Below are 14985 nucleotides of genomic sequence, written 5' to 3' on the forward strand. Positions count from 1 at the left end.
CCATGGATATGCAAAGTTACCATACAGGAATGTTTTCTTTTTCACTATATATTCCTTTCCTAATACTTCCCAATACCCATTTTGCCTTCTTTTGCTGTTTCTCAGCACTGAGCTGATACTTTCAAAGAACAGCCTTTTATAACCTCTAGATTTCATTCCAGCATGGAAATATTCAGTTCAAATGATATAACTGTATATGCAAAGTTAGAATAGTAATTTTCCCATATACAGCCAGAGGATTTGTTGCTTTGAAGGTAATTTAGAAAGGAATCTGAGTGTAAAAGTCTTTTAACTCAAACTTTGCTTCCTATTCCATTTACAGTGTTAATGTATTTCACAGAGATACTGAAGTGATGGAATATAATTATAGGTATCCGTATTCAAATATGTTGGCATACACAAGACCTTTTCCCCCTAAATTTGCTAAGCGTCATAAAATATCTTGAAAATGCTGAATGGTACACTATTACCAAACTGTCACTGGGCATAAAATTAGATATAGTATACTGGTTAAAGACATTTTAAAAATATTAATATCAATATAGCAGTATTTTGAGTGCATTGTAGCTCCGTAACAAAACCAACAAACCCTGGAATATCAATTATTATTTCTGTTGCTCATGCAATAGCAGTGAGCCACTTCAGACCCCTAACTTCAGAGCTCCATTCGTTCATTATTGTTTCCTTAAGACACCCAATGAAGACTCTGATACAGTACAGAAAATTCAGTTTCCATCTACTGGAAGACTCTGGTATCCATACCTGCCAGCCAAATGTATCCCTAGTGTTTCCTACATTACACTTTAAAGAGCCCTATTTAACAAAATCTATAACCCCAGGCATTTCCAATGGAAATGCTTTCTGCATTAATTAATAGGAAAAAACCATGTATGTATGTGTGCCATTAACATATTTTTCTTTTCCAAATCAGGAAAGGTTATTAAAAATTAACTGAAGCCTGAATGGTGGCAGGGGGAGTTAATGTAACTGGATAACTTCATCTTTGTTGTGAAGATTTGACCATTTTAAGATTCTGAATACACAAAACTTGTTTCAGATATACAGTTCCTAAAACCACTGAAAACGATTTCCTTAAAAATAAGCGGAAGTTCTGTATAGGGCTAACATATGAACAAGAGTGGGAAGCAGACACGTTGTGGCAATCAGCAACCAAACAGACAATCAATACTAAATAAATAAGATTATCAAAGAAAACTTATACTAAAGGCAAGCATCAGTAATGTAAAACATGCAAGACTACCCATGTCTACAAATGCTCATATAAATAAATACACATGATGATTGTGTATTTACACACACATTGTATATATGTCGGTATGCTAAGCACACCTTTTTATTGTGATCAGTAGATATATTTGCATTTTGCAGCCATAAAATTTCAGTAGGACTTCGGGTGATTTTGAAAATGCATTTTTTACCACCAGTTGCTGAAAAATATGAATCCCTGTAGAAAATATTCCAATTTTAATAGTTGCTCTAGTATCTCTACTGTACTACTTACATGCCTGAGGTATTTCTGTCCAAAGTATAATCATAGGAAAAAATGTTATGGTCAAATTTTGTATTTATTACTGATCATCAGGCCAAATTTTGCGGCTGAGTAAACTGAGCAATGTCGATGAAGTGAACAGAGGTGCTGCGGCTCGGCACTGGTTTAGCTGTAATCAAAGTCGATTCCCAGCCTTTCAGAGTAAAATACATTGTGGTGCTACATTGATATTGGGCATGGCCTTTTTACAGAACTCATTGAGCTGTAAATTATACGTTCTGTCGTGGTGCCTCCCCAGACAATATGTGCACAGCCACTTTGTCTGAGCGCAATTATTAAAAGCCTCCGACTCCATTTGGCATGTTCCATTGTGTGAAGTTACTGGGAACTCCAAACGCCACCGGTCCTGCTGCCACTCCGCGGGGCATATTTCGTCCCTGCACTCACGCACAGCTAGACGGAGGCAAACTGTTGAGGATATTGACTATCACACAAATCAACACAGGTAGAGGTCGGCGTTTTATGCTGCTGGGAAGCTCGGAAACATCCGTTCTTTAATGTAATCAGAGCTGAAAATATGTTTAAAAAACATGCCTCTTCATATGCTAAGTATTATGTGCTCATGGGTGAATGGAAGAGGTGACCCGCAAAGGTTGCTGAGAATGGCATTGTACAAAGCACAAAGATGGGGAAATTTGCTTCCCCGGCTGCTGACCCACAGGATCTCTGCTCACTAGCAAAGAAGATGGAAAGCGCTGCTGTCTGGCTGTATTGAGTGCTCCCTGACGAATCGCCTCATTCCAAAAAGGGCAGCCAAAGTTAATCGCCAAAAAAGCAGGGCAGCCTGCTGCTGGGAAGAAAATAAATAAACTCTGCTATTTGCAAATTGTTCTCGTGGTCACAGCACAGAACCCCCGAAAAGCTGGCTTGGAAGAAGTCACCTTTACACAAGGTGATGGCCCTAGCAGCTGATCTATGGCATTATGCCGTTCCGAAGGGACGGGGTAGACACAGATCTGTTAAGATCTCTAATGAGGTCTTCTACAGCCTTCTCAGGAACTGATGACAGTGCTGACTTATCACTACCATTAGAAAATTTTCTTCCTAGCCTGAATGTCCCTACTGGTATCCATTTCTGTTACTTCTTGCCATAGCTGTTATGTATCTGGAGAATGGATCACCACTTTAATGTTTTTGAGGACCGATATCATGTCTTTTCTCAAGTTTTTCTTCTCTAGACTAATTAACTGTAATTTATTCAGTCTTTCTTTATAGCGTATGTTTGTTTTTCTCCTAAACCTCCTGTCACTCTGCATCATTCTTGATGCACAGCCCTAAAAGGGAAGGCAGAAATTCCTCTGAGGCTTTGTCAATGCTGAGAAAGGTAGCGGGTTACTTCACGTGTCTTGCAAGCTAACTTCTGTTCAGACGTCTCGGTATACGCAGTGTGTGCGTTCTGCGTGACAGCATGCCATCATTGTGCCATTACAAGACCAGATGATCTTCCCTAGGGATGCTACCCAGCTGGTCGTTCCTCATCCGCTACGTGTGTCGTTGACAATTTCTGCTGAAGTGCCTTCAGCGTACTCATATTGAAATGATCTTTTTGGGGGGCAAGTACTCCAAGTTTTCAAGATTGTTTTGAATTTAATCCTGCCCTCCATTGAACTTGCAAACCTTTTCAGCTTTATATGAGCTGCTAATTTAATAGCACACTACTTCATTATCCTGTCTAATGAAAATATGGAATGATACTATGTTCAAAACAGAGGTCCAGGAAAGACCTCCTTTTGTACATCCTTCTGCTTAGGGAGTGAGCCACTCGTAATTTCTCTCTGAATAAGGCCATCCACCAGTTTTGCCCTACCTTCTAGAAGCTTAATCAATGTCACATATCTCTCAGCCATTAGATTAGTGCTGAGGTGGTACCAAAAGCCTTACTAAAGTCCAGCTGTAACATTTACTACTTCTTCTGTGTCTACATGCCGTTATCCCATCAGCAAAGAAAATTAGATTGATCTGACACTGTTTCTCCTCGATAAATGCAGTGAGGATCTTACTCATATTTACTTTTGAAAGGTGCGTTTATCAAGTTTTATTAACTATTGCAGGATTTTTCTAGGAATTGATGTTTAACAATTCCCCAAATTTCCTTTCTTCACCATGTTGAAGAGAGTTGAATACAGCAGTTCCCTCCTGTCTTTCAGTGTCTCCCCTGCTTTCCCTGTCCTCCAGGGCAGCTTCTGCCTTTCCTGAAGTCACCTTTGCTAGAGAACAGGACAATTTGCAAGGATCCTTTAAGGGCTCTGTCGCAATTCGTGGTGATGGGAGGTGTGGAATAAAACCTTTAAAAATTAATCAGAAATAGTAGAATAATAAAGAATATGATCTTAGGAATGATGAAACATTAACACCAGTGTCAACAGTTACCAGTGTTACTGTACTGTCTTTGGATACCTTAACACTAACTTAAGTAAAACTTTGCATGCCCTGTAAAATGGGCAGAATTTTCCTCATTTAACAGATAGGGAAAGTCAAAGACCTGAGTAGGTGAAGGGCTCATTCATACTTAATTTTTGAAAGAAAAATACACAGCGACTTGTTCTCAGGATGCCCCACTGAAATTGTCTGGCTGCACCTAACAAAAGGGTTTCTAGGTCTCGTCCTGAATAAATCCCTCAAGCCATACTGCGAGTCAGTAACAAACCCAGAAACAAAAACCAGACCTAGTATCCAGCTCCCAAACCAGTGCATAGAGCAAAAACTCACCATCTTTACATGAAGAAAAACAGCTTCATGGGCCTTTGTGTATAGGAAAACTTACTAACGCCCTTTTATCTACCGTAAGAAAAAAGCAGAAGAATATATCACATGCAAAGCATGCAAGAGGCCCAGAGGAAGGGCCTGAGCTGATTTCATGGTATGCAGAAAGGGGGCATTTTTCCAGCCTGGGAAGGCAGGAAACACTGATGGAGAAAAGAGACTCAGATGTTGGGAAAATTCTTCTAGAGACAGGGCCAAAGAAAGACCGTGTAACTATTTAAAAGCAGACTGGAAATGGTTAGGAACTGCTTAGGTGTACTACATCTGATCTTGTGGCCAGGAGGATTATCATCAGGTCCTTTGCCTCTCTTTTCCATAATTCTAGAAGGCAATACTATTAAATCCCTTTTTAGGTGGAAAGACTTTCTGGATGCTTTATTTTTACACCAAGTCAATGATGGAAAGACTTTCTCTGAATGAAGCAGCCAAATTTTTCAATAAAATGCAGCAAAAATGACTTTTTCTACAGTTATTGAGGCTGATTAAAACTCCTGTCTAAATGTTTTCTAACACCATTAAGTCACCTTCTTTTTTAGACAAGTAACAATCTGAAAGCAGAAATGTTTTGGCCAACCTCTCTGTATGAGTCGCCCAAAGTGTTCAGCCTGCTGTGGTACCTCACTCGGTGCATACCCTCCTCTCCTCCAGCCCTATTCCCTATCGGCATATAGGTGCCTACCCAAAATACATTTCCCAGGATGTACTAAGGGCAGGGGAGTCCCTTGAAGCATCCAGCCACTTTCCCAGTACGACCAGAATATACTGGGGCAGATGGTGCCTACCCAGGGAGCACTGCTAGGAAGGGGAACAGAAGAAGAAAGCAACCAAGTTGTATCGCATTCAACGGAGGTACCAGAGCTGCATTTCGCTCTCCTGTCATATCATTTCTACATATTTCTTCAAGAAGTGTGACACTTTCAGTGGAAAGGCTTAATGGAAAATATTTTTTTGGTTTTGTTACTGAAAGAGCATCCATTTTCTGACCGGTTTTGGCTACTAACATAGCAATCTCGATCATGCAGGTGGTACACATGCAGGAGTGATCAGAAATGACTATTCAATGTGCAGCCACCTCATTTCCCTCAGAAAAGAGAGGCAAACAACTTTGAAAGATTAGACACCTGACCACACATTTAACTTGCATGAAAAAGTCCATTTCTTCAAGAAAATCTCCTATACGTTTGGCAGCGGACATTTCTCACGTTAAAAATGCTGCCTCGAGCTATAAGGCCAAGAAGACACAGATGAAGTTCTCATGACTCTCTCCCAGTGCCTTCCCAGATGGCAAACCGAGCTAGCAGGGTCTGGGGTCGAGCTGCTGAAAGGAAACCATAATCTTCCTCCTACAGGTGAAGCTGATCTCGGCTTAATTTCTGCTCCGAAGAGGGCTGGTCACCGAATCGGCCGCAAGAACTGACATTACCCCTGCTCCACCCCACGGCCATCAGCTCCTCCGCGCTTTCCCTTTCCCGCTTGTGAAAAGGAAGAGACACAGATGGCCTGTCAGTATTTTCAAGAGTTAGTCGAGAGAGCAGCTCATCAGTGAAACCCCAGAGGCGGCCATCTGGGCTAGCAGGCAGCGGCCTGCCTGCGTGCAGTCACCAGCCCTCCCTGCCAGGCCCGACCTGGCCCACACAGTTTTAATGCTCTGCACGCTTCATTTTTAGCTTTTGGTTTACAGAGATGTGGACAGTTTTGGTCCTGAGTTGAGCTCAGGTGGATGCTTTTAGCTGAAGGGACACCTCAGGGAGAGCAACTGGTGTGGGAGGCAGGTTTTTTGGTGTCTCCCCAGTGAACAAACATGCCGGGGAGATGCTCGGTGGTCCCAGCAATGGGGCTGGTGCAGCTTTCCTCCCTTTGGGAGGAAAAAAAAGCACCATTTATCTTGTGCAAGGCAACTTCAATGCAATGTGCAGTCACTTGAGGAATTTAGAGCCTTGCTGGGTCAATAGGGTGGAAAGGGCAGTCAACGCTCACACCCGACATTTAAAAAACACCAGTGTAAAAAACCTACAGGCGAGCCGGCTCACCGCCTTTCCTGTGTCATTGAAACCGTAGCTGCCTACAGATCTCACCACGGAAAACCACCACTTCCCTCTCGCTCTGGCAGCTGCTCGGTCACTGCTGGCGTGGCTGCCGGCCCAGACAAGGCCAGTCCCTGACAGCCATTTCTGCTTTTCACGACTTGCGCTCATTTTCCGGCTGGTGGCTGAACCCTGGCAGGGGCTGCACAAGCCTCACCGCCCCGACTTCGCTCCCCTTTCGGTTCACCCTGCCTCGCCACCGCCAAAATCTGCAGGGGCACTGTGGACGGTTCAGCAGGGAGGCAAAAACCTGTTTTTATCAAGCTTAGGATTATTATTTCTAATTAATTGTGTTCCTTGAGCCACAGTGAAAATAATTTTGGGCTGATAGGAAATGTTTCCTTCTGAAAGATGCAGAACTGTGACAGGGTTTATGCTTACAGCACAAAAGTGCTCTGAAAAGCTAAAAGAAGACAAAATAAAACATTTGATCATAATGCATAAGACATATCCATCATTTAACATTTGCTCACATAAAAAATATACCACATCTCTTTAGGTATACAGAGTCTCACGCCGAGGGCATTTCTGGCGCAGAGATACTCACAGTTCCTGTTGACTTTGATGTTACTGGTCTTGCTTTGGGAACCACTTAGTCAGCTGAGGCTATAGGATACCCCCAGCTATAGCTGCTGTGGAGATCACCACAGTCACCAAAGTCACACGAGAGGGGGGTTGTCAAAACACCCTCGCCCCACTTTAGTACGGGTCATGCAGACGTGTGGGCTCATGAAAAGGAAAGGAAATGTGAGGAAACAGCCCTTGCAACTTGGCTATCCCGAGATGATCATCCAACCACAAAGCGCTCTGCCCAAGTATGGACCAACTATTCTTAAGAATAGTTTCCCAGGCAATGAAAGAAATGAGACCCTGGGCAAGTCCGAGGGAAACTGTGCCTTCCTGCAGTTAAGCAAAATGCATCCTAAACCCTAACAAATACTAGGACCCCATAACACCTTGTTTCCAGCTCCCAGACCTACAGAGGTTAAAGCCAGCTTTTCAGACGCCATTCCCCGCAGAGCAAAAACATGAACTTTGGGAAGCAGCCACTCAAAAACAAAATCATAAAATAACTCCAGACCCCAAGATGGCCTTGCAAAATCTTCTGTGATTATTTCACCAAAGACTACGAGTATTTTGCAGTACAGCTGTTGAAATAGATAAAGGAGTGATTTATGATGTGCACAGGAATTCTCAGCTCACCGGTGGAGTAACAAATGAACTAGTCCAGCAGGCAAACAAAACCTGAATACATACCGACGCAGGTGTGTCCTTTGTACAGCCCGGAGGGTAGCGAAGAGGGTGGTGGGTCGTTTCCACGGGGGAGAGGGGAGGAAGAGGCAGCCTTCAGCAGAAGCAGAAGCCAGAGGATGCAGAATAAATTAAGGAATGTTTGCCTAGACCCCCTCATCCTAAAGAAGGAAAAAAAGGACGAAATCAGGTGGGAAGGGTGCACGTGGACCTGTATTCCCTTAATGCTCAGGGAGCATCCTGCATCCTTGTCTCATTAACAGCTTGAGGTGAAAGGAGCCTCGTGCGCCTATGTAGCTATATGTAACGCAGGGACTGCTTCCCAGGTGGGACACAGGCGTCTGCCCTCTCATGGGGTGCATGAAGGATCCCACTTTCGCGCATCACAGGTGCTGTCCCGGCCCCTGCCCTTCGCACACCCCTCAGCCCCTCTCAGGCCATTGGGGATGGCTGTGCAGCCACTCACCGTGACCCAGCGAGTCTCATGCACATGGGCACCCCGTGACCGGGCTGGGAGGATGCCCCCGCGGCCCCGGGCCGCTCTCCGCACCCCCACGCGCTCCCGCTGCCCCATTTGCGGCTCTTCCCAACCTGCTGGCCTGGGAGGACCACGAGGGTTGCATGAACAGCTCTGGCTCAGCGCTCCCGTGTCTCCTGCGGTAGCAGCGGATGACTAACGACCTTAAACCACAGTAGCTGCCGGAGCCACTCAGCATTAATAACGCAAGACACTCCCCTGAACAACTAGTGTTGCAAAAAGAAAAAAAAACAACCAACCCTTCCCCCCCCACTGTCACTCCTCTGCCCTCCTCCGCAGACAAGAAGAAAAATATATCTCCGGCTGCTTCTGTAAGATTTTTCGACCAGGCTTTCCGTTTGGGAGGACCGGGCGTGAAAAATGAAAGAAAGAGACCGCTCGGGCCGGAGCGGCGGGGGGTGGGAGGGATGGGCACTGCGGCCGCGGGACTCCTGCGGCGGGGTTTCGCCGGGGCTTTGGTTCTGCCGGGGTCGAGCTGCGGGGACGGGAGGCAGCTGCCGGTGTAAGGGCAGCAGCGGGAGCTGAACCGCGGTTCTCATCAGCTTTGAGCATGTTCGTTTGCAGCCCCCAGCCGCCTGCAAGGCTTGAAAAATCCTGATCTTCTCCTGCTTTGGCAGTCACAACAACTAAAGACTGTCTCTTTTTCTTTTTATTCCCCCAGATAAGGCAGAAACCAGTCGTTCCCGAGCCTGAAGCAAAAGCAGAGAGTAAAACACGTTGTCACTTCAGAGGTGGAACAAGTCCAAACAGCTACATCCCAGACACTGTGGATGCAAGGATGGCTATAAGGGTATGATGTAGGACTGAAGCACTGGAGGGCCAAAGCTACGTCCCGTTTCTGCCTCTGCCTTTTTGTATAACCCTGGGCAAGTCTCTTACCCCCCCAGCCGGCCGCCGGTACACGTCTTTCCTTTCCACTCCTTGTCTGGCTTTTTCAGGAGTGGCAGGCTGTTGACATGGGTTGCTAAAGTGCAATGAGGAGCCTGTCTCATTTGGCATCCTACATGCTTCCCAGGCATAATTAAAGGAGACTGGTAAATGGTGTTGTAAAAGGAAAAAGAGAGAATATATTAAAATCAGTGATTCCCTGCCACATCTTCAGACATTCCTGCAGATCAACATGACCACACAGGGATCAGGTCAGCTTTAGTATTTAATGTGGTTTTTGCAAACCACTTCTTTTCTGTGGAAGCCTGACCTATAACAATTTTAAAGACAGTCCTGGAAAGTTTGCCTCAATTTAAATAAGCAGGATTTGCCTTGTGATAATAATATAATCCAGTGGCTCTGAAAAGAAAGAAAAAAAAAGACTGTTAAAAGTTTCAATGTGAATACGAATCACTCCATATCTCTATTCTCTAAACCAAGCCATTGGCTTCCAAATGTATGCTTTTCTTCTTAAAAAAAAAAAAAAAGAAACCCAAAATAGAGGTAATAGCTGTTGCCTGAATTTTGCAGACCTGTTCCTGCTTACCATTCTCCTTATAGCTAGTAATGCTGGTTTTCTTTTTTTTTAAATAGCAGATAAACAAAAATCATAGTGCAAAGTACCTTAAACATATGCCAATCCTACTGAAATCTGCAGGATGTTTTTCTTAACGCTGTAAAAACTTGCTATAAAAAGACACTGTGCTACAGTCACTGCAGCTCCATTAAACCCTTTTTAACACACATATCACTTGGTTCCCAATGACACTTTGAAGTCCTTTAAAACTCTGCATATTGGCTCATAAGCACTTGCTCAAAAGCAGAGTGCTAATAATAGGCAAGAAAAATCTTCTTAGCAGAGAGGTCTTCAGAATGGTTTCAGCTTTATATCTATAGCAAAATACAAACTAAACAATGGCACTTATAAAGTATATAGATAGATCCCAAGCTGCTCCCAGACATGTAAACCTGCAAAGCATACAGCTCTAGCCTGTAATCGGCTGTGTTATTTTCTTTTATTTCAGGCTGTGGAAAGAGTGGTGAGATAACCCAGAATCGTGTATAACACAGAGCTGGTTTTCGCTATACCTTATGCATTAGCCAAGCTCTTAAACCAATTAAAGAAAAACCCCAAAGCTTTTAAAATATGCAGTCTGGTCAGACAAATGAGGGATTTGCATGCGTAGATTTAGAAGCCAGCTGGGAAGGTGACCCCCCCGGTGTTAAATCTTTCTCCTGCCCACTCAAATCAGATAGCAAGCCCTGCCTTTTGCCAAATAGATTTTATATTACTTCCAAGTCGCTAAGACAGTAAGACCTAAAGCTGTCTTGGTACAGCGGCAAAGGAGCACATGATGTTGTCTCTTAATCACAGAAAGTGCATGAATGCCGTTAATAGGAGGTAAAAAACACATTAGATCTATCCCAAAGGAAGGGATTTGATCATAAATGCTTCCATTAGGCTTGTGTACAACATCTAAGCCAGGGAAGCAGACCTGGGACAAGGGTGACTCAGGAGATGCTCCCTACCTAGAAGTAAAGAGTGCGGCAGCAGGAGCGACGGGAGACCAGAGCTCTGCCCTCTGCAAAGCACCAGGGCACAGGGGTGATGCCTGGGATGTCCCCTGCCCAAAAAGGTCTGGCAGGGTCATACTACAGCTTGCGAGCATCTTTGTCTCCCCTTCTTTTTTCAATGTGTTTGCAACCTGGGCTTGCATCAGGTCCAGCCAGGAGGCAGGGGAGTGTAGCTCAGGTGGGGACCCTGGGCAGGGTGCCTGGCTGGGGGTCCCCAGTGGGGCTGGTCAGGGCCGTTATGGCCCACGCATGCCCCACGAGACCACGAGAGCCAGGGGCGCTGCAAGAATGAACTCTGCAGAGATGCTCCTGGAAACCCCACTAAGTACCTGCCTGCAGCATTACACACCTAAATAGAGTTGAGAATGCAAACAACATTTTGCCTCTCTCTGGGCTTCCACGTGTCGCTTCTGAAGAAGGGGAGAGGACTGCGTAGAGCCAGAGGTGTGGTGAGGACACCACCTCTTGCAGCTGGGAAACCCTCAGTGCTCTGGCAATGACCCAGCTTCGCAGACACACAGGTCATTTGCATACTGCTAGACAGAAGACGTAGGGTCAATTGAATTTTTTCAAGGCTGAATTTGGATTAGTGATAATAAATACATAAATAAAAAAAATGTGCACATATACATCATATACACCTCCTCACACACACTGCTGCTACTTACTAAGGAAGTGGGGGTCCTGCAGCTCCCCCCGTTCAGCATACAGACGAGGAGGGATGTACATCACATTCTGTGTAGGGTTTTGGTAAAACGCTGCTCTGAAGGAAAGTCCTGCAGTTCTCTGCAATTTGCTCTCAGGATGCCAGGACACACCGAGGAGCTTGCTCATTCTCACCCTGTTTGGTGCAAGAGATTATTACCTCCTTCCAGTTTATGTTTCTTGGGGAGTTTTACCGCAGGCGAGGGTCCACAGAGCTAAATGCCAGTTATCATATACCCACATGCAGGTCAGTAGCAAGTACGATGCATGGGGGACACACCACGTAAGAGAGGGCTTTGGTTGGGTGTCACCAGAAAGGGCTGCAGGGGCTGATGGACCATGACGTGCCCCACTCGCTAACTCCCAACTCAAGCTCTCCAGCCGCACCCTCAAGCCTCTCTCAATTTAAGCAGAACTGAGAGAAACTTGCACACATGTGTGGCTGCCAAAAACCTGAGGCAAAGCAGACGAAGCCAAGCAGAACCTAACCTGAATTTCCATGAAGGTAGAGCAGACGGCAGCAGGGCACATGCATAGCTAGTGAAGAAATACAATCCCCGCAGCTGATCCCAAGAGGAGGAGTGTGGTTGCTGGGGTTTGAAGGACCCACAATACTGCTCCATTTCTTGTACTTCCATATTAGCTCCTGACACCTAATGAACATTGGCTTGGGTGGTGCTGACAGATAAGCTAGGGGACAGGTAAGGTTTCAGCCTCCACCTTTGCTGCCCCTGATAGTGATGCAATGGAACAGAGTTAGGGTTTCTAATTTTCTGAATAAGGGCTTAAACACAATTTAAGAGTCACCCTTTTCCCCAAAGGGGACACTTTCATATGATTGCCACTAGAAGTGTAAAATGAGATGTGAGGATGGAGTTATTCTCAACACTGCTTTCTATAATGGGTCCCTAAAGACCTGTTTATGTATGTAGCAAATACATTGAAAAATGCCCTCGAAAAGAAAAGAGAACAGAAAATACTTGCATGAAGTCCCAAAACAGGACAAGCAGTGATATGTCATCTGTCAGGATCAGGGACTACTTGGTTGAAAAAGGGAGACACTCCCTTGAAATATGGAATAGTCATCTTATGAAAGGAGATCAGCTGGCAGTGTATATTTATCTATCCTAGTCTGTCCAAGTCACTGCACACATTACTGCACTTTTTTTTTTTTTTTTACTATTTGGTTAGGTTTCTGTTACATAGTTATTTTTAAGATATATGCATTTTTTTTCTCTTTGTCACATTCATGCACGTATTTTTACGATAATTAAATGTCATCTTGGAAGGCCTTCTCTCCCTCTCTCTCTGTCTCTCTCTCCTCTTTGACGTGTTCTTCAGTTCTTAAGGGAATAGACATAAGCCTTGTATTTTTGTGTCTGGAGAGATAAAACCTGCAGGAAGAAGCCTTTAGATCAAAGATCCTCTCAGTCCCTTTTCTTCCTTTTATTTTCAAAACGTCGTCCTTTGTGCCCTTTGACTCTGAAGTTCCCACTGGTTCATTGCGTTGGTTATTTTTCATTACTGCTCTCCAAATTTCTCTGACTGTCATAATCAGCTCTGCGGTTGGTGCATTATCACTGGCATGGATGAACATTTCCAAAGCCCCATGTGGATTTGCTACTGCACCACAACCAACTGAGTCATTCCCTCTGCCCCAGTTTCCTTATCAGTTGCTGCTTGCAGTTCAAGTTATGCATCTATTTCAGATAGATGCTCTCTCCATCTCATTGTCATTCAAAGCTGCAGGGAAAGCATTTAAACCAATATTTTCCTACACTTATATCTGAAAATTTGTTCCAAGCTATTGCCAAGCTGTAGCTGAGATGATTATCCTTCATTCTGCAACCTTTAATGAAATTAACTGTCCCAGCTTGCAAGAGCTGTTGATATCTGCGCTCTTGGAAATGTAAATCACTGACACGACTTACTTCAGTTTTGGGTATAACAAAGCGTGGGAACAAGACTCTTAGGGCTTTCAAACAGGGAACCTGTGAAAAATATAGCTGCATTATTGGCGATGCAGTACATTTCCTTAGTTGATCGGGTTTACTGCAGAAAAACAAACCTGGCTGTTGTGTTCTTACTACGTGCAGATGACACTATAAATTCAGAAAGAATCTTACCAACATAGATTTTGCAATATGAGTTTTGCAGTGTGGGCACAATTGTGGGCCTTTTCAGATCTAAAGAAGATCTAATTCTTGCTATTATCTAGACAAAAGAAACAACCCTGTCAATTAAGGAGCAAGAGGGTGTGGCAATATTACTGAGAAAGGACTAATTAGAAAGGCTTAGTTAGAGCCCTTAGATAACAGAATCACTCAGAACCAGCTGTAAATACAAGTCAGGAAGCCTGGGACAGACTCTGCGCTGCCCTGCAGTTTGGGTACTCATTTAAATCCCGAAGAAGTAAGAGCCAAGCATTACCAACTCAGCGTGATGGTGTTTTTCTCCCATTATTGCCTTGCCATAAATAGCCAGTAGCCTGCTAGGCAAGCCAAAATCCAGTCTACTGCATCAATCCCTGCAGAGCTATTGCTATTGCATCGGGTTTTTGTCAGAAATGTAACCCCCTATCAGGATCCCGGTTTAGTGCTGATTGAAGCTATGGCGGAGGGGGAAAAGCTTGCCCCAGGTGCTGTCAGATTATAAGTGCTTACAAGGGGAGCGCCACGACATCAAAGGAGAAGAAAAATAAACGTTTGATTACGTTTGTTCCATTTGATCTTTCCTCCAGTAATGCAAATAAAAGAAATGCAGCTCGACAGCCTCTTGATCTCAACACAGAACATGTGCCAATAAAAGATAATTATTCCCAATGTTTGGGTTAGGGAACAGTGGTAAATGTCATCGGAGGCATTTTCAGCACATACCAAAGTTCACAAGATTATTTAAACATATTGTTTGAGGCTCATACTGGGACTTCTGTGCTCAGGAATGGGACCTGTACAACATATGCACTGTTGATGGCACTTCACAGTTCAATAATAGGGTGGGGGATTTTTTTTTTTCCTTTTCAAAGAGAGTTTCACTGATTTGCTTCGATAATAAAAGACCTGCAGGTGAGCTGGACAGTTTCCATCAGCAAAATGGCCCTGCAGGGATAGCATCTATCATCCATAGATGAATATGCAAAGGTAGTGCAAGCTGATTTTTCAAGTATTAATTAAGCAAGTCACTGGTCAGCCAGCCATGTACAGAGTTTTCATGCTCTATGGGGAAGTCAGGCTCTATGAAAGTACTCAAAGCACTTGGAGGACTATATATCCACTAACTTAAACAAGCTGAGGCTGAGGTTACAGTCAGTAAAGATTGCACTGACCTCCCTGATAATCTGGTCTTATACAGACAAGCCAAATTCAGGCATGAGGTCAGCCCTTAACACTTGATCTTTCAGATCTATCACTGAAAATTCATGGAGGGCTTATTTGTACTTGTCTGTGTTTTCACTTGCAGCAGATTTTATGCTGATGTCTGACATCGATGGTTTAGTCTTCCGTATATATGAGAAGACAACACGGGCAGCTGGTTTTAATTATCACCGTTCGTAGTCACCTCACCATAAAGCA

At 44.2% G+C, this 14985-nt stretch overlaps 1 protein-coding gene across 1 annotated transcript in view; it reads right to left on the minus strand.

The window, feature by feature from the left end:
* Nucleotides 1-8720, minus strand: part of AOAH (acyloxyacyl hydrolase) — an 83228-nt gene extending 74508 nt beyond the window's left edge. The window contains exons 1-2 of the mRNA XM_075143088.1: nucleotides 8260-8720; nucleotides 7675-7829 (exon numbers count right to left, since the gene is read on the minus strand). Coding sequence (XP_074999189.1) covers nucleotides 7675-7829; nucleotides 8260-8384 — 280 coding nt within the window. The 5' untranslated portion in view covers nucleotides 8385-8720. The remainder of the gene's footprint in view (nucleotides 1-7674; nucleotides 7830-8259) is intronic.
* Nucleotides 8721-14985: the final 6265 nt, after the last annotated feature.

The sequence above is a fragment of the Calonectris borealis genome, chromosome 2 (assembly GCF_964195595.1).
Source record: "Calonectris borealis chromosome 2, bCalBor7.hap1.2, whole genome shotgun sequence".
Lineage (NCBI taxonomy): Eukaryota > Metazoa > Chordata > Aves > Procellariiformes > Procellariidae > Calonectris > Calonectris borealis.